The 18,602-nt window shown below is 46.9% G+C and overlaps 1 protein-coding gene across 1 annotated transcript in view; it reads left to right on the top strand.

Moving 5' to 3' along the window:
* Positions 1–18,602, top strand: part of SKIV2L (Ski2 like RNA helicase) — a 106,076-nt gene that overhangs the window by 71,125 nt on the left and 16,349 nt on the right. Inside the window, exons 20-25 of the mRNA XM_040323079.1 lie at positions 1,191–1,309; positions 1,525–1,662; positions 5,884–6,021; positions 6,137–6,241; positions 15,609–15,765; positions 16,767–16,893. Coding sequence (XP_040179013.1) covers positions 1,191–1,309; positions 1,525–1,662; positions 5,884–6,021; positions 6,137–6,241; positions 15,609–15,765; positions 16,767–16,893 — 784 coding nt within the window. The remainder of the gene's footprint in view (positions 1–1,190; positions 1,310–1,524; positions 1,663–5,883; positions 6,022–6,136; positions 6,242–15,608; positions 15,766–16,766; positions 16,894–18,602) is intronic.

Raw genomic sequence — 18,602 nt, 5'->3', positions numbered from 1 at the left:
TGAAGGAGAAAACATACTTATTTACAAAATTTTATAACCGAAAGAAACAAAAAACTTTTTTTGTTATTTTTTTTCAAAATTTTCGGTCTTTTTCTTTATTTGTTTAGCAAGAAATAAAAACTGATGATCAAATACCACCAAAAGAAAGCTCTATTTGTGGGAACAAAATTATAACATTTTAGTTTGGGTACAGTGTGGCATGACCGCACAATTGTCATTTAAACAGCGACAGCGCAGAAAGCTGAAAATTGGCCCGGGCAGGAAGGTGTTTAAGTGCCCGGTATGGAAGTGGTTAAACAAAACCCTTCGGGGCAGATCCACGTACATCGGCGCATTAATGCGCCGGGCGTAGCGTATCTAAGATACACTACGCCGCTGTAACTTACTTTTTTTTGGTTTGAATCCTCAACGAATTTGCGCCGTAAGTTACGGCGGCGTAGTGTATCTATTGCAGCGTAAGGGCGCGGAATTCAAATGGAAGTGATGGGGGCGTGTTTTATGAAAATACGTCGTGACCCGACGTAAACAAATGCGCCGTCCGTGGGGGTATCCCAGTGCGCATGCTCGAAATTAACCCGGAACCAGCCAGTGCTTACGACGGTGACGTCATTCTACGCAAATCCCTATTCGCGAACGACTTACGCAAACGACGTAAAAAATTCTAAATTGTACGCGGGAACGACGGCCATACTTAACATTGAGTATGCCTCATAATAGCAGCTTTAACTATACGCCGGAAAAAGCCGAACGTAAACGACGTAAAAAAATGCGCCGGGCCGACGTACGTTCGTGGATCGCCGTAACTAGCTAATTTGCATACTCAACGCGGATTTCGACGGGAACGCCACCTAGCGGCCGCCGAAAAATTGCAGCTTAGATCCGACGGCGTACTAAGACGTACGCCTGTCGGATCGATCCCAGATGCCGTCGTATCTTGTTTTGTGGATACAAAACAAAGATACGACGCGGGAAATTTAAAATTACGCCGGCGTATCAGTAGATACGCCGGCGTAATCCTTTTGTGGATCTGCCCTTTCCAGCGGAATATTTAACAGGCCAAAAGGGACCAGATAAGAGAAGTTCATTGTTCTGGTTACTGATGGGCATTGAGCACAGGAAGTGCTGACAATATTTCAGTGGCACTTGATTGAAAATGAAGTCTTCGTATAATTGGCTGTTTCTGTTTATAGGAGAATACATACAGATGGCCGGCCGCGCTGGGCGGCGAGGTTTGGACAGTACTGGTATGGTGATAATATTGTGTAAATCGGCCGTACCGGACATGGGCGATTTGCACAGGATGATGCTGGTGAGTAGCAGACAGACAAAGTGTAGATCACAATGTAACATACAATATGTATGGAATGATGCGCAAAGAGCATTAATCAGATAACCAATCAGATTTCATCTTTCACAGATCTACAGTAAACAAAAATCTGATTGGATGTTAGAAGTTACTGCAGTTTGTACTTCCTGATTGCTCCTTGGTGTATAAATATGTCTTGTGTAACTTCTCTTGCACAGGGGAAGCCCACTCAGTTACAATCTCAGTTCCGACTCACGTACTCCATGATCCTAAACCTACTCCGAGTCGAAGCGCTGAGAGTGGAGGACATGATGAAGAGGAGTTTTGCAGAAGCCAGAACACAAAAAGACACCAAGGTGAGTATAACCTTTAAAGGAAAAGTATGGGATATAAAAACAAAAAAAAAACATATACTGTATACTTACCTTTGTAGCTGTAGCAACAGCCCAGTGCTGCAGCTCTTCCCCACTGGCCCCAAGACTAAGAACTGATCGATCACATGACCGCTGATCACTCAGTTCTTGGTCTTCACTGAGCAGAGAGTGGTGATGCTCAGTCACCGCTCTCTGCTCTGTCCCCTCCAGTGCTCACTGGAGCCCTGGGCTCGAGGGGGGGCAGGAGAGGGAGAGAGGCTGAGCCAGCTATTGGAAAGGCATCTGGGTGGATCCTGTCATTATTGTCAGGATTCCTGCAGAGCTTGGATCAACTCTTTGATGTCAGGCAACAGCAGACTTCAGCCCGATGTCAGCTAAATCTGGCTCACAGGAGTGCAGAAATATGTGTTCTCCTGTGATCCAGAAGAGAAGTATGGCCAAAGCCTTGGAGAAATAAAGGGTTGACTTAGTTTAAAATTATAAAACTTTCAGTGATTGCCTATACATATTAAAGAGGAAGCTTTGAATCTGCTATGACTTTGTTCTCCTCCTGCAGGGTGACACAGACAGAAGGGATCTAGGAGTCTGTCCTCCTCCTGCAGGGTGACACAGACAGAAGGGATCTAGGAGTCTGTCCTCCTCCTGCAGGGTGATACAGACAGAAGAGAGCTATGCGTCTGTCTTCCTCCTGCAGGGTGGCACAGACAGAAGGGATCTAGGAGTCTGTCCTCCTCCTGCAGGGTGATACAGACAGAAGAGAGCTATGCGTCTGTCCTCCTCCTGCGGGGTGACACAGACAGAAGGGAGCTATGAGTCTGTCCTCCTCCTGCAGGGTGGCACAGACAGAAGGGATCTAGGAGTCTGTCCTCCTCCTGCAGGGTGATACAGACAGAAGAGAGCTATGCGTCTGTCCTCCTCCTGCGGGGTGACACAGACAGAAGGGAGCTATGAGTCTGTCCTCCTCCTGCAGGGTGATGCAGACAGAAGGGGGCTATGAGTCTGTCCTCCTCCTGCAGGGTGACACAGATAGAAGGGGGCTATGAGTCTGTCTTCCTCATGCAGGGTGACACAGACAGAAGAGAGCTATGAGTCTGTCCTCCTCCTGCAGGGTGACACAGACAGAAGAGAGCTATGAGTCTGTCCTCCTGCAGGGTGATACAGACAGAAGAGAGCTATGAGTCTGTCCTCCTCCTGCAGGGTGACACAGACAGAAGAGAGCTATGAGTCTGTCCTCCTGCAGGGTGATACAGACAGAAGGGAGCTATGAGTCTGTCTTCTTCCTGCAGGGTGATACAGACAGAAGGGAGCTATGAGTCTGTCTTCTTCCTGCAGGGTGATACAGACAGAAGGGAGCTATGAGTCTGTCTTCCTCCTGCAGGGTGACACAGACAGAAGAGAGCTATGAGTCTGTCCTCCTCCTGCAGGGTGGCACATACAGAAGGGAGCTATGAGTCTGTCCTTCTCCTGCAGGGTGACACAGACAGAAGGGAGCTATGAGTCTGTCCTTCTCCTGCAGGGTGATACAGACAGAAGGGAGCTATGAGTCTGTCCTCCTCCTGCAGGGTGGCACATACAGAAGGGAGCTATGAGTCTGTCCTCCTCCTGCAGGGTGGCACATACAGAAGGGAGCTATGAGTCTGTCCTTCTCCTGCAGGGTGGCACATACAGAAGGGAGCTATGAGTCTGTCCTTCTCCTGCAGGGTGGCACATACAGAAGGGAGCTATGAGTCTGTCCTTCTCCTGCAGGGTGGCACATACAGTGCATCCAGAAAGTATTCAAAGCGCTTTATGTTTTCCACATTTTGTTATGTTACAGCCTTATTCCAAAATGGAATAAAATCATTATTTTCCTCAAAATACCCCATAATGACAACGTGAAAGAAGTTTGTTTGAAATCTTCTCAAATTTATTAAAAATAAACGAAAAAAATGCCCACAGTTAATGAAGTCCAATGAATTTTCTGTAGACCTTAGAGGCACAGATCTGGGGAAGAATACAGAAAAATGTCTACAGCATTGAAGGTCCCAATGATCACAGTGGCCTCCATCATCCGTGGATGGAAGCAGTTTGGAACCACCGGGACACCTCCTAGAACGGGCCATCCTGCCAAACAGAGCAATTGGGAAGAAGGGCCTTAGTCAGGGAGGTGACCAAGAACCCGATGGTCTGACAGAGCTCCAGTGTTTCTCTGTGGAGAGAGGAGAACTTTTTAGAAGAACAACCATCTCTGCAGCACTCCACCAATCAGACCTGTATGGTAGAGTGGCCAGACGGAAGCAAATCCTCAGTAAGAGCCACATGACAGCCCATCTGGAGTTTGCCAAAAGGCACCTGAAGGACTCTCAGACCATGAGAAACAAAATGTTCTGGTCTAATGAAACTTTGGCCTGAATGGCAAGTGTCATGTCTGGAGGAAACCAGGCTCTGCTCATCACCTGGCCAATACCATCCCTATAGTGAAGCATGGTGGTGGAAGCATCATGCTGTGGGGGTGTTTTTCAGCAGCAGGAACTGTGAGACTAGTCAGGATCAATGGAAAGATAATTACAGCAATGTACAGAGACATCCTTGATGAAAACCTGCTCCGGAGTGCTCTGGACCTCAGACTTCCAAGAGGATAACGACCCTAAGCACACAGACAAGATAACAGAGGAGTGGCTACGGGACAACTATGTGAATGTCCTTGAGTGGCCCAGACTTGAACCTCACTGAACATCTCTGGAGAAATCTGAAAATGGCTGTTCACCGACGCTCCCCATCCAACCTGATGGAGCTTGAGAGGTCCTGCAAAGAAGAATGGGAGAAACTTTCCAAAAATAGGTGTGCCAAGCTTGTAGCATCATATTTAGAAAGACTTGAGGCTGTAATTTGTACCAAAGGAGCTTCAATACTGTACTTATGTACAGTACATGGGATTTTTTAGTTTTTTACTTTTAATAAATTTGCAGATTTAAGAAAAAAAAAACTTCTTTCCCATTTTCATTAAGAGCCCTTTCACATTGGTGCGTTTTTGCAGTAAAAATAACGCTATTAAAACGCTCCATTAAAATTAATTGAAAACGCGGTAAAATCGTGGTAAAATCGCTGTAAATTTGTGGTGTTTTACCGCTATTTTAACGCTCCGCTATAGGCGTTTCCAGTGTGAAAGGGCTCTAAGGGGTATTGTTTGTAGAATTTTGAGGAAAATAATAAATGAATGAATGTGGACAAGTTTTCTGATTAACCCAACTATAGTTTATAGCACCAAATCCCCAGAATGGTTAAATAGACAAGAGTGGTGTTGGGATTTTTAGAGGTGCAAAGAAAATATATCAGATATATTTTAAAAATATTTTACTTTTTGCTATACAATTTTTATCTATTTTTTTATTTTGCTCCTCAAAATAAAAAGTCAAATATTTTTAAAATATATTTGATATATTTTCTTTGCACCTCTAAAAAATCCCAACACCAATCTTGTGTATTTAATGAATGAATGAATGAATCCATTTTGGAATAAGGCTGTAACATAACAAAATGTGGAAAAAGTGAAGCGCTGTGCAAAAAATCGATTTGATTTAAAAATCGAGTTGGAAGGTCAAATCGATTCAGATATATTTTCCCCAGGGCTGGCTCTGACACTGCGCCGGTCCTGAGGAACTGCGGGCAGGAGTTTTTAGGCGAGGCCGCGGCTTCGGCCTAGTCTGCAAGGCCAGACGCTGCGGAATAGGCCAAAGCCGCGGCCTCACCTAAAAACTCCTGCCCGCAGCTCCTCAGGACTGGCACTGACACTGCGCCGGTCCTGGGGAGCTGCGGGCAGGAGTTTTTAGGCGAGGCCGTGGCTTCGGCCGGACGCCGCGGACTAGGCCAAAGCTGCGGCCTCACCTAAAAACTCCTGCCCGCAGCTCCCCAGGACCATTGCGGTGTCCATAAAAAAAAAACTTGATCCGAATCGTGAATCGAGTTTTGTATAAAAAAAATCTTAGATTTTTTGGGGGGGGGGGGGGGGGGAATTGCCCAGCTCGAGCTGTGAATACTTTCCAAATGCACTGTATAAAAGGGAGTTGTGAGTCTGTCCTCCTCCTGAAGGGTGATACAGAGGGGATAAACCAATGTGTTTTGTCCTGCCGGGGTGACCTGGAAACCCCAATAACCTACCATAGGGATGTTTTGTTATATAGGTGGAGGTCACATTATTCAATATATTCTACATTTATTCAACAGGCTCATGAACAGCGGATAAAGGTCCTCACCAAGACACTGGGGGACATGGGGGAAGTGGAATGCTCAGGGGACCTGGCCGACCTGCAGGACTACTTTTTGACAGTACAGGAACTTATTTGTACCAGAGAAACCTTGCAGGTAAAGCACAATGCAAATACTGGACTGCTGCATATGGGATCCAGAGGGGTATTTCCAGATATTTATTAACGCACACTCAACCTCATGTGTGGTTTGTATTTGTTTCCTTATCTAGAGAAAGGTGGTAGAGTCCATGAATGGAATGAAATGCCTGAGTGTGGGCCGCATCATCATCATCAGCACCGAATACCACCCATGGGTGCCTGGAGTCATCCTGCAGGTAGCAATGGCGGGCTAGTGGTGGGTCAGTGAATTATTATTATTTAATTTTTGGGAAGGCATATGTCAAAAATGATATTGACATATGCCTTCCCAAAAAATGGTATAACTTAAAGGGGTTGTAAAGGTACAATTTTTTTTCCCCCCTAAATAGCTTCCTTTACCTTAGTGCAGTCCTCCTTCACTTACCTCATCCTTCCATTTTGCTTTTAAATGTCCTTATTTCTTCTGAGAAATCCTCACTTCCTGTTCTTCTGTCTGTAACTCCACACGGTAATGCAAGGCTTTCTCCCTGGTGTGGAGTGTCGTGCTCGCCCCCTTCCTTGGACTACAGGAGAGTCAAGACGCTCTCTACATTGCAGATAGAGAAAGGAGCCATGTGTTAGTGGGCTGACTCTCTTGTAGTCCAAGGGAGGGGACGAGCTTGACACTCCACACCAGGGAGAAAGCCTTGCATTACTGTGTGGAGTTACAGACAGAAGAACAGGAAGTGAGGATTTCTCAGAAGAAATAAGGACATTTAAAAGCAAAATGGAAGGATGAGGTAAGTGAAGGAGGACTGCACTAAGGTAAAGGAAGCTCTTTAGGAAAACAAATGGTACCTTTACAACCCCTTTAACACACCAAACATAAATTATATTTAAAAAGAAGAGAATTGTTTGGTAATTGTTGTGTTTAGACTGTTGCAACTTTCAGGCTCGAACCTGAAAAAAGCTATGAGAAAATAGTTTTGGACACTGATCTTGCAACAGCTGTGGAGCCGCCTACACAAACACAGAGAGAGTCAGCACAGCTACGGATGCGAGCATGGCAGACCCTTGCCGATTCCAGGGGGGTCACCCGTCCCCCCTAACCCTATGAGCGGACGCCCATGTACAGGTATTTTCACCCACTTCCGGGCATAGACCCCGGCAGAGTCTGCGGGGGTCTACGTCACTCCCCCCCCCGCTGTCTTCTGGGAAACACACAGGTCCCAGAAGACAGCGGGGAACAGTGAGGACACGCAGCACGTCTCACGCATGCGCAGTAGGGAACCAGGAAGTGAAGCTGCTTCACTTCCTGATTCCCTCACCGAGGATGGGGGAAGCCGAGAGCCCAGCGATTGATCGGCTTCGGCTGCTGACATTGCGAGCACCCTGGACAGGTAAGTGTCCATTTATTAAAAGTCAGCAGCTGCAGTATTTGTAGCTGCTGGCTTTTAATATTTTTTTTTCTGGATGGCCTCTGCTTTAAAGCGGAGGTTCACCCTAAAAACATGGAAATACCATTACATTCAGCTTACTTCCGACATGTACAGTATGCTGTTTTTTTTTTTTTTTTTTTGCTGTACATACCGTATTATTGTTCTTTTCCTCCCGGCTTCCGGGTTCTCACACCTGCGGGTGTAGGCGTTCCTATGCAGCGGCGCAATGTCATCTGGGACATAGCCCAGATGATTGACCTGCTTGATAAAAACGTCCCCCCGGTGGATAAGGCACGTCACGAGTTCCAAAAATAGCCGAACTCGGAGTCGGCTCTATACGGCGCCTGCGCAGTCAGCTCTACACGGCTCCTAGTCTGTGCGCAGGCGCCGTATAGAGCCGACTCCCAGTTCGGCTATTTTCGGAACTCGTGACGCGCCTTATGCGCCGAGGGTAAGTTTTTATCAAGCACGTCAATCATCTGGGCGAAGTCCCACATGACACTGCGCCGCTGCATAGGAACGCCTACTCCCGCGGGAGTGTGTACCCGGAAGCCGGGTGGAAAAGAACAATAATACGGTATGTACAGCGAAAAAAAGAAAAAAAAAACAGCATACTGTACATGTCGGAAGTATGCTGAATGTAATGGTATATACCGTATTTATCGCGGTATAACGCGCTCCCGCGTATACCGCGCACCCCCAAAGTGGCCCGAATTCCTGTGGAAAAAAAGTTTTTTCTTTATCGTACATCACGGGACACAGAGCGGCATATTCATTACTATATGGGTTATATGGAGTACCTTCAGGTGTAGACACTGGCAATCTCAAACAGGAAATGCCCCTCCCTATATAACCCCCTCCCATAGGAGGAGTACCTCAGTTTTTACGCCAGTGTCTTAGGTGTTAGTCATGGTTTAGCTTGCCTCCGCATCCTTGGGATTAGGTGAGCTACCGGTTCTGTCCAAAAAAGCCTCAGCGCTAAAGTGGTCAGTAACCGGACCCCAAACCCTTGGGGTATAGCCCATAATGCTTTTCTTTTTAGAGAGCTGGACCCTGGGCCCAGAACTTAGAAACCTTTGGGTACCTAAAGTTTTCTGTTGCCAGGGTGCTATATGGGCCCAGGACAGTGGATCCTTCATAGGAACCCAGGGCCTGAAGGTCTAGACATCCCCACGGAGATGGGGGAAGATTGGGCCTCTTGCTTGGCAAAGTCCTGCGGCATGGAGCAGGTAAGTGAGGGGAAAACTTGCGGAACTTGGTTCTTAGCAGGTTTTTTCTGGGGGGTCACAGGGGACATGCCTAAAGTTATGCACTGCATCTGGCAAACTAGTCACATATCATAAAGATAGGATGGCTCTCTATGTATTATTCCCCATAAGATGTGACCTCCCTTGTAGTGTTGGAAAAGCATTGAGTGGGGCCTGTGTTATATAAAAATATATGTGTGTGTCAGAGAGCTTTGCTTACCTGCAGGCCTCCAGGCGATGCTCCATTCAGTCTTCCTCCTCAGAGCCTGCAAGCAGGCAAAACGCTGACCTCCTCATGGTTCCAGGCTGCAGGCTGCAGTTTGCTGGAACAGAGAGGTCCCTTCCTCCCAAAATCCCCCCCCCTCCCCCTGTCGGGAGGGGCATTTCCTGTTTGAGGTTGCTGGGGGGGAAGGGCGGGTCAGTGGCTTAAAGGAAGGGGCGGCCCTTCCTTGTTTGTTCCATCAATACTTTGGAACTGAGGAGAAAGACCAGAGCGGCAGCACGGGGCGCCGAGGACACACAGTGGCCAGAAAGGATATTGCAGTCTTCAGAGGACTGTTTTGTCAAGCCTAGAAATAGGCTGTTTCTTTTCCATCTCATAGTTTTTCTTTGCAATACTACTCAGGGGGACAGAATGTTTTTTCTTTCCTGGATTTGAAACAAAAACGAAAAAAAAAAAAAAAAAAAGTCATCTAGGGGAGAGGAAGCATTTTTTTATCCCCCAAACAGGTGTTTGGACAATTAACTTTTATAGTTCCAAATACCAATAGGTAGCAGGTGTACCTCGGTATTGTACCATGGTATGCCGCTGTTTTCCCTACAGGGAGCCTTGGGGCCATCGGGATCTGGGGCTGGAGCTGACGCGGGTCAGTCCAACCCTAAGATGGTCACGGAGGAGGTATTACTCACCTCTTTAAAAGAGATGAGAAAAGCATGGGAAAAATGATATCCGCAGCTATGCGGGGCAGTAAGCGGAATAGATCTCCGTCGCCCGAGCGCGGACCCTCAGAAGAGGAGGTCCTTTCCTCAGGGGAATTGGACGACCTCTTGGACACGGACCAAGTAGGTTCAGGGATCGAAGACCCGGATACAGAGGAGTCTGGGGCAGTCTCCCTGAGGGAGAGCTGGTGGATTCAAGGATTGTCGGACTTGGTCCATAGGACATTCAACTTGCCAGTACCAGATCTCCAGGTATCGACGGTTTCAGCTTTGGGCTCACTGAGGGCGCCTCAAAGCAATGCTGTGTTTCCGATCCATCCTCTATTAGAGGGAATTTTGTTCCAAGATTGGAACAAGCCAGATAAGATCTTCTTACCACCTAAAAGGTTCTCTGTCCTATATCCTATGGAAGAAAAATTTTCCAAAAGATGGGCTACTCCTGCAGTGGACGCAGCCATCTCATGTGTTAACAGATCGTTAACATGCCCTGTAGAAAACATACAGGTGTTCAAGGATCCAGTTGATAAGCGCTTGGAAGCACTACTTAAGAACTCCTTCACTACTGCAGGGGCAGTAGTACAGCCAGCTGTGGCTGCGATTGGGGTCGCTCAAGCATTATCGGATCAATTTAAGCAGATGCTTAAACTTATTCCGGCCCAGCAGGCAGAAAAATTTTCGGATGTCCCTAAGGCCATATGTTTTACGGTAGACGCAATCAAGGATTCTATCCAGCAAGCGTCACGTTTATCGTTATCCCTTATCCATATGAGAAGACTCTTATGGTTAAAAAGCTGGGAGGCTGAGCCCCCATGCAAGAAGCTCCTGGTAGGGTTCCCCTTCCATGGAGGACGACTCTTCGGAGAAGACCTAGATAAATACATTCAGACCATTTCAAACGGCAAGAGTACTCTCTTGCCAACTAAGAAGAAGGTTCAGGGACCTGCGTTTAAACGACAGTATTCCCCTGGGCAGGGGCCCTCTAATGCCAAGCAGTATCGACGGCCTCCTGCAAAAGCAAACTTCGGCTTCAACAGCAGATCACAAGGACAGGCTGTTAGAGGCAAAAGGCAGTGGTTTCGCAAACCAGCAAAACCAGCCCCCAAGCCAACCTTATGAAGGGGCGCCCCCACCCACGAAGGTGGGGGGAAGGCTGCGACTCTTTTCAGAGATTTGGGAAGCCAGCATTCCCGACGAGTGGGTACGGTCTTCCGTGGCCACAGGCTACAAATTAGATTTCCTAAGGTTTCCTCCTCCTCATTTCCAGAAGTCGAGGATTCCAAACGATCCGGAAAAGGGAGCCGCATTAAGATCGGCATTAGATCATCTACTTTCCCAGGAAGTAATAGTAGAGGTACCAGTCCTGGAACAGGGGCTGGGTTTCTACTCCAACCTATTCATCATCCCAAGATCCAATGGAGATGTCAGGCCAATTTTGGACCTAAAGATGGTAAATGCATATCTAAAGATCCGCTCATTTCGGATGGAATCCGTGCGGTCAGCAGCTGCCACACTCCAGAAGGACGACTTCATGGCGTCCATAGACATAAAGGATGCCTACCTTCATGTTCCAATTTATCAGCCACATCAAAGATATCTACGCTTCATGGTGGCTTCGCGTCACTTCCAATTCGTGGCGCTTCCCTTCGGGTTGGCTACGGCCCCCCGGGTGTTCACGAAGGTCCTAGCTCCAATCCTAGCCAAACTAAGGATCCAAGGGGTCACGATCCTAGCATACCTGGACGACCTCCTAGTCATAGATCACTCGTCTCCCGGCTTGGAGCGAGCAGTGGCCCTCACGGTCCAATACCTCGAGAGGTTCGGCTGGGTCCTAAATCGAGAAAAGTCAGCTTTCCAGCCCACAAAGCAGTTGGAATATCTCGGCATGAGATTAGACACAGAACAACAAGGATTGTTCCTACCTCTGAGGAAGGTAAAAGCCATCAAGGAATTAATCCTACTGGTTCTAAGCAAGAAAGAACCGACTATTCGCCTATGTATGAGGTTACTAGGCAAGATGGTGGCCACATTCGAGGCGGTACCATACGCCCAGAGCCACACTCGCATCCTACAGGCAGCCATCCTGTCAGCATGGAGCAGAAGGCCACAGGCCTTGGATATCCCGTTGCCGCTCTCATCAAGAGTCCGACAAAGTCTGTGTTGGTGGTTAGACCCTCAGAATCTACTGAAGGGGAGGTCTTTCAGCCCAGTGGCTTGGAAGATAGTGACCACAGACGCCAGCCTGACGGGCTGGGGAGCAATTTTGGATGGTTGCACTCGCCAAGGTACTTGGGCAAAGCCAGAGAAGCAGTTGCCCATCAACATCTTGGAGCTCAGAGCTGCTCGACTAGCCCTCAGGGCTTGGACGTCAAAATTGCAGGGGTTCCCGGTGAGAATTCAATCAGACAATGCCACGGCCGTGGCACACATAAATCACCAAGGGGGAACCAGGAGTCAAGCCGCTCAGAGAGAGGTGAGCTTGATTCTTCTATGGGCAGAGGCTCATGTGCCCTGCATATCGGCAATATTCATTCCAGGAGTGGACAACTTTCAGGCGGACTTCTTAAGCCGCCAGACTCTATGGCCGGGGGAATGGTCTCTGCATCCACTAGTCTTTCAAGCACTCTGCCAAAGATGGGGAGTGCCGGACGTGGATATCATGGCATCGAGACTCAACAAGAAACTAGACAGGTTCATGTCCCGCTCAAGGGATCCGATGGCCTGCGGAACCGATGCGTTGGTTTGCCCTTGGCATCAGTTCAAACTTCTTTATGCGTTTCCCCCGCTCCAGTTACTACCCCGCCTGCTGCGCAGGATCCGGGTGGAGCACATACCAGTCATCCTGGTAGCTCCAGCATGGCCCAGAAGGGCATGGTACTCACTAATCTTAAGGATGGTAGTGGGAGACCCTTGGACTCTTCCTCTACGGCCAGACCTGCTATCGCAAGGTCCGATCCTCCACCCTGCCTTACGGCATCTAAAATTGACGGCCTGGAAGCTGAATCCCTGATTCTCAGGGGTAGAGGTCTGTCTCAGAAAGTAATCTCTACCCTAATCAGAGCCAGGAAACCGGTCTCTAGGGTGATTTATTACAGGGTCTGGAAGGCCTATGTAGGCTGGTGTGAGTCCAAGCGATGGCTTTCTCGCAAAATTACCATCGATAGAGTATTAAGTTTTCTCCAGCTAGGAGTGGATAAAGGATTGGCATTAAGCACAATCAAAGGACAGATTTCTGCTCTGTCAGTGTGGTTTCAGCGGCCGCTGGCCACCCACTCGCTGGTTAAGACCTTCCTTCAAGGGGTCTTACGTATTAGACCTCCAGTTAAATCCCCGCTTTGTCCGTGGGATTTAAATCTTGTTCTGTCAAGTTTACAGAAACAACCGTTTGAGCCGTTGGCTGATATTCCTTTGGTTCTACTGACAAGGAAGTTAGTATTTTTGGTTGCCATAGTTTCCGCAAGAAGAGTTTCGGAGCTGGCAGCCTTATCCTGTAAGGAACCATATCTTGTTTTTCATAAGGACAGGGTCGTTCTCCGCCCTCATCCTTCCTTCCTTCCGAAGGTCATATCCAGTTTTCATTTGAACCAGGATTTGGTATTACCATCCTTCTTCCCTAAACCTACTTCCAGAAAGGAAGGGTTGCTGCATACCTTGGATATTGTCAGGGCCATGAAGGCCTATCTTAAAGCTACAAAGAAGATCCGGAAGACAGATGTGCTGTTCATTCTACCGGATGGGCCCAAGAAGGGGCAGGCAGCTGCAAAGTCCACCATTTCTAGGTGGATTAAGCAATTAATCACTCAGGCCTACGGCTTGAAAGGGTTGCCTCCTCCAGTATCATTAAAGGCTCATTCTACTAGAGCCATGGGCGCCTCCTGGGCAGCACACCACCAGATCTCTATGGCTCAAGTTTGCAAGGCGGCAACCTGGTCTTCTGTCCACACGTTTACAAAATTCTACAAGTTGGACGTAAGAAGGAATACTGATACTGCCTTCGGGCAGGCAGTGCTGCAGGCTGCAGTTTGAGACCCTCGGATTCCGGGGGCTCCTCTTGTTCGAGTTAAATTTAAAAATTTTATTTTTCTCAACTAAGTTGGATTTATTATGATTTGAGTATATCTCTAAATTAAATCCTTTTGTCTTGGAGATGTTCTCCCTCCCCTCATTGTAAGCATTGCTTTGGGACATCCCATATAGTAATGAATATGCCGCTCTGTGTCCCGTGATGTACGATAAAGAAAAAGAGATTTTTAATACAGCTTACCTGTAAAATCTTTTTCTTGGAGTACATCACGGGACACAGAGCTCCCACCCCTCTTTTTTGAGGACCATTTTGGGAGGCATACTGCTTGCTACAAAACTGAGGTACTCCTCCTATGGGAGGGGGTTATATAGGGAGGGGCATTTCCTGTTTGAGATTGCCAGTGTCTACACCTGAAGGTACTCCATATAACCCATATAGTAATGAATATGCCGCTCTGTGTCCCGTGATGTACTCCAAGAAAAAGATTTTACAGGTAAGCTGTATTAAAAATCTCTTTTTTTTTGCTTACAGTTTTGGTGTCTTGCGCGGCGTTCATCGGGGGCCTCGTCAGGTCCAGGGTCCATCTGCGGCTTCGGGTGTCCTCTTCGGCGGGTCGGGCGTCCGTCTTCGGCGGGTCGGGCGTCCGTCTTCGGCGGGTCGGGCGTCCTCTTCGGCGGGTCGGGTGTCCTCTTCGGCGGGTCCGGCGTCCTCGCGTCTTCCCCGCTCGTTTCCCGCCACGAGTTTTGAATACTGCGCCGGCATATACCGAGCGCAGTACACTCGTGTAACGTCGGGCAGGCTCGGCAACTGTCGCGCTGAGGACGTCAGTGCGAGAGGCGCCGAGACTGCCCGAACGAGTGTACTGCGCTCGGTATATGCCGGCGCAGTATTCAAAACTCGTGGCGGGAAAGCGGGTATCGGCGTATATCGCGCACCCACGATTTTGCCCTGATTTTCAGGGCAAAATAGTGCGCGGTATACGCCGATAAATACGGTACATGTTTTTAGGGTGAACCTCCGCTTTAATAAGTTCTGTGTAAGTATCTTAGGGCCAGATTCACAAAAGAGATACGACGACGTATCTCCTGATACGCCGTCGTATCTCTGTGATCCGCCCGTCCTAACTATGCGACTGATTCATAGAATCAGTTACGCATAGATAGCCATAAGATCCGACAGGTGTAATTGACTTACACTGTCAGATCTTAGGATGCAATTTTATGCCGGCCACTAGGTGGCAATTCCATTGCGGTCGGCATAGAATATGCAAATGACTGGGAATACGAAACGCCGTAACGCACGTCGCATTTAAAAAAAAACGTCGGGCCGCCGTAATTTCGCGCAAAGCACGTCGGGAAATTTAAACACGGAGCATGCGCAGAACGTTCGGCGCGGGAACTCGCCTAATTTAAATGGTGCCCGCCCCATTTTAATTAGGCGGGCTTGCGCCGAGCGCATTTACGTTACACCGCCGCAAGTTTACAGGTAAGAGCTTTGTGAATCAGGCACTTACGCTGTAAACCTGCGGCGGTGTAACGTAAATGGGATATGTTACGCCGCTGCGGAGTAACGTAATTGTCTCTGAATCTGGCCCAAAATGTCCATTCCATTTTCCCTAATCCTCCACCTTGATGTTGTGGGTGTGTTGGAGTTTTTTTTTTTTTTTGTGGAAATTCTAGATGAATAAATCAGAAGTATATAGATATTTATGTAAAATGCATATATCAATATAGGTAAAAGATCTGTATTGTGATTAACGATTGTTTTGATGTTATATGATGAAATGTTTCTAAAATAAAAATGTTTTATTATAAAAAAGTAAAATGAAAAGGGCAGCCATGCACAACATTGGACAATAACAATAGGAAAACGAAGCTCCTCTTATGTAGGCACTGCGAATGGTTGTGTTTTAGCCATTTAATTTCAGCCAGTGTTTGATTTTGCTTTTGCTATGTCTGCCCTGTATTTTTAATATCAGGTGTCCTCAGATGCCAGCAATAGGATTTACACCACCTTGGTGCTGTGTGAGAAGAACCGGAATGGTGGAGCGCCCTCTACAGAGAGAGGAGAGAAGGATGCCAAGCGGGCACCATGTCCTGATGACCTCTTGATGGGCAAAGTGTTTCGACCTGAAGGTAAGCAGAGACCAGAGTTGGGACTTATTGAAGTGCCTAAAGGAGGGACTGTCTGATTTTCATAGCGACCAGTTTTTGCGATTTTTTCCCACAAATAGAGCTTTCTTTTGGTGGTATTTGATCACCTCTGCGGTTTTTATTTTTTGCGCTATAAACAAAAATAGAGCGACAATTTTGAAAAAAAAATCAATATTTTTTCCTTTTTGCTATAATAAATATCCCCCAAAAATATATAAAAAAACGTTTTTTTTTCCTCAGTTTAGGCCGATACGTATTCTTGGTAACATATTTTTGGTAAAAAAAATCACAATAAACGTTTATCGATTGGTTTGCGCAAAATTTATAGTGTTTACAAAATAGGGGATAGTTTTATTGCATTTTTATTAATAATTTTTTTTTTTTTTCCTAATGGCGGCGATCAGCGATTTTTTTTCGTGACCGCGACATTATGGTGGACACATCGGACAATTTTGACACATTTTTAGGACAATTGTCATTTTCACAGCAAAAAAATGCTATACAAATGCACTGTTTACTGTGAAAATTGCAGTTTGGGAGTTAACCACTAGGGGGCGCTGAAGGGGTTAAGTGTGACCTCATATGTGTTTCTAACTGTAGGGGGCGGGGCTGGACATGTGACTTCATTGACCGTGCTTCCCTATATCAGGGAACACACGATCAATGACAGCGCCACAGTGAAGAACAGGGAAGCTGTGTTTACACACAGCTCTCCCCATTCTTCAGCTCCGGGGACCGATCGCGGGACTCCAGCGGCGATCGGGGCCGCGGTGCTTCGGACTGGGTCACGGACACGTGCCCGCGACCCGTGGCTGGGCACTTAAAGAGGACGTACATGTACGTGCTTGTGCCCAGCCGTGCCATTCTGCCAATGTATATGTGCAGGAGGCGGTCCTTAAGTGGTTAATTTAACTTTAGTTTTAATATGAAATAAATGACTTTAGCCACAGCTGACTGTTCAGTTACCTGCTCTTCCCCTCCAGGTCCGTGCGACTACAAGCTTCTGAAGCTCCATGCCTCTGACATTCTTATGATAACCGGGAAAACTCTGAGAGTCCATGGTGATAAAGTGCTGGATGATGTTGCCAGGAGCCTAACCCCACGATTCAGGTAATTGACGGGTAGCATACATATGTTTTACCCCATGGCCAAGAGTTTGTGACCATTCTACCTATAAAAGCTTATTAACCACTTAAGACCCGGACTTTTAGGCAGGTAAAGGACCCGGACAGTTTTTGCGATTCGGCACTGCGTCGCTTTAACTGACAATTGCGCGGTCGTACGACGTGGGTCATAAAAACAAAATTGGCGTCCTTTTTTCCCCACAAATAGAGCTTACTTTTGGTGGTATTTGATCACCTCTGCGGTTTTTATTTTTTGCGCTATAAACAAAAATAGAGCAATAATTTTGAAAAAAGTGTAATATTTTTTACTTTTTTCTATAATAAATATCCCCCAAAAATATCTAAAACATTTTTTTTCCTCAGTTTAGGCCGATACGTATTCTTCTACCTATTTTTGGTAAAAAAAAAATTGCAATAAGCGTTTACCGATTGGTTTGCGAAAAATTTATAGCGTTTACAAAATAGGGGATAGTTTTATTGCATTTTTATTTATTTGTTTTTTTTACTACTAATGGCGGCGATCAGCGATTTTTTTCCGTGACTGCGGCATTATGGCGGACACTTCGGACAATTTTGACACGTTTTTGGGACCATTGTCATTTTCACAGCAAAAAATGCATTTTTTACTGTGAAAATGACAATTGCAGTTTGGGAGTTAACCACTAGGGGGCGCTGAAAAAGTTAAGTGTAACCTCATCTGTGTTTCTAACTGTAGGGGGGCGGGGCTGGACGTGTGATGTTATTGATCGTGTTTCCCTATAACAGGGAACACACGATCAATGACAGCGCCACAGTGAAGAACGGGGAAGCTGTGTTTTACACACAGCTCTCCCCATTCTTCAGCTCCGGGGACCGATCGTGGGACTCCAGCGGCGATTGGGCCCCGCGGTCACGGAGCTTCGGACCGGGCCGCGGGTGTATGTGTATCTCTTTAAGTGCCCGGCCCGCGACTCACGGCTGGGCATTTAAAGAGGACGTACCTGTACGTGCTTGTGCCCAGCCATGCCATTCTGCCGACGTATATCTGCAGGAGGCGGTCCTTAAGTGGTTAAATACCCCATTCCAAAACCATGGTCATTTATATACAGTTAGGTCCATATATATTTGGACACAGGCACAATTGTCATACTTTTGGCTCTGTATGCCACCAGAATAAAATTATAATCAATCTAAATACATTTGAAGTGCCGACTTTCAGCTTTAATTCAAGGGGTTGAACTTTAATATCAAGTACAAGTTTTAAGAACTGCAACCATTTTTATACACAGTCCCCCCATTTTTCAGGGGCTCAAATGTAATTGGACAAATGAATATAATCATAAATAAAATTTTAATTTTTAATATTTTGTTGAGAATCCTTTACTGGCAATGACTGCCTGAAGTCTGGAACCCATGGACATCACCAAAGACTGGGTTTCCTCCTTTCTGATGCTTTGCCAGGCTCTAGCTGCAGCTGTCTTCAGTTGTTCTTTGTGGGTCTTTCTGCCTTTAGTTTTGCCCTCAGTAAGTGAAATGCATGCTCAATTGGGTTGAGGTCAGGTGATTGACTCGGCCATTGCAGAATATTCCACTTCTTTTTCCTTTAAAAGCTCCTGGGTTGCTTTTGCAGTGTGTTTTGGATCATTGTCCATCTGTACTGTGAAGTGCTTTCCAATCAACTTTGCTGCATTTGGCTGAATCTGGGCTGAGAATATA

The sequence above is a fragment of the Rana temporaria genome, chromosome 9 (genome assembly GCF_905171775.1).
Source record: "Rana temporaria chromosome 9, aRanTem1.1, whole genome shotgun sequence".
NCBI classification, from domain to species: Eukaryota; Metazoa; Chordata; class Amphibia; order Anura; family Ranidae; genus Rana; species Rana temporaria.
This window is presented reverse-complemented; position numbering and strand designations above follow the sequence as displayed.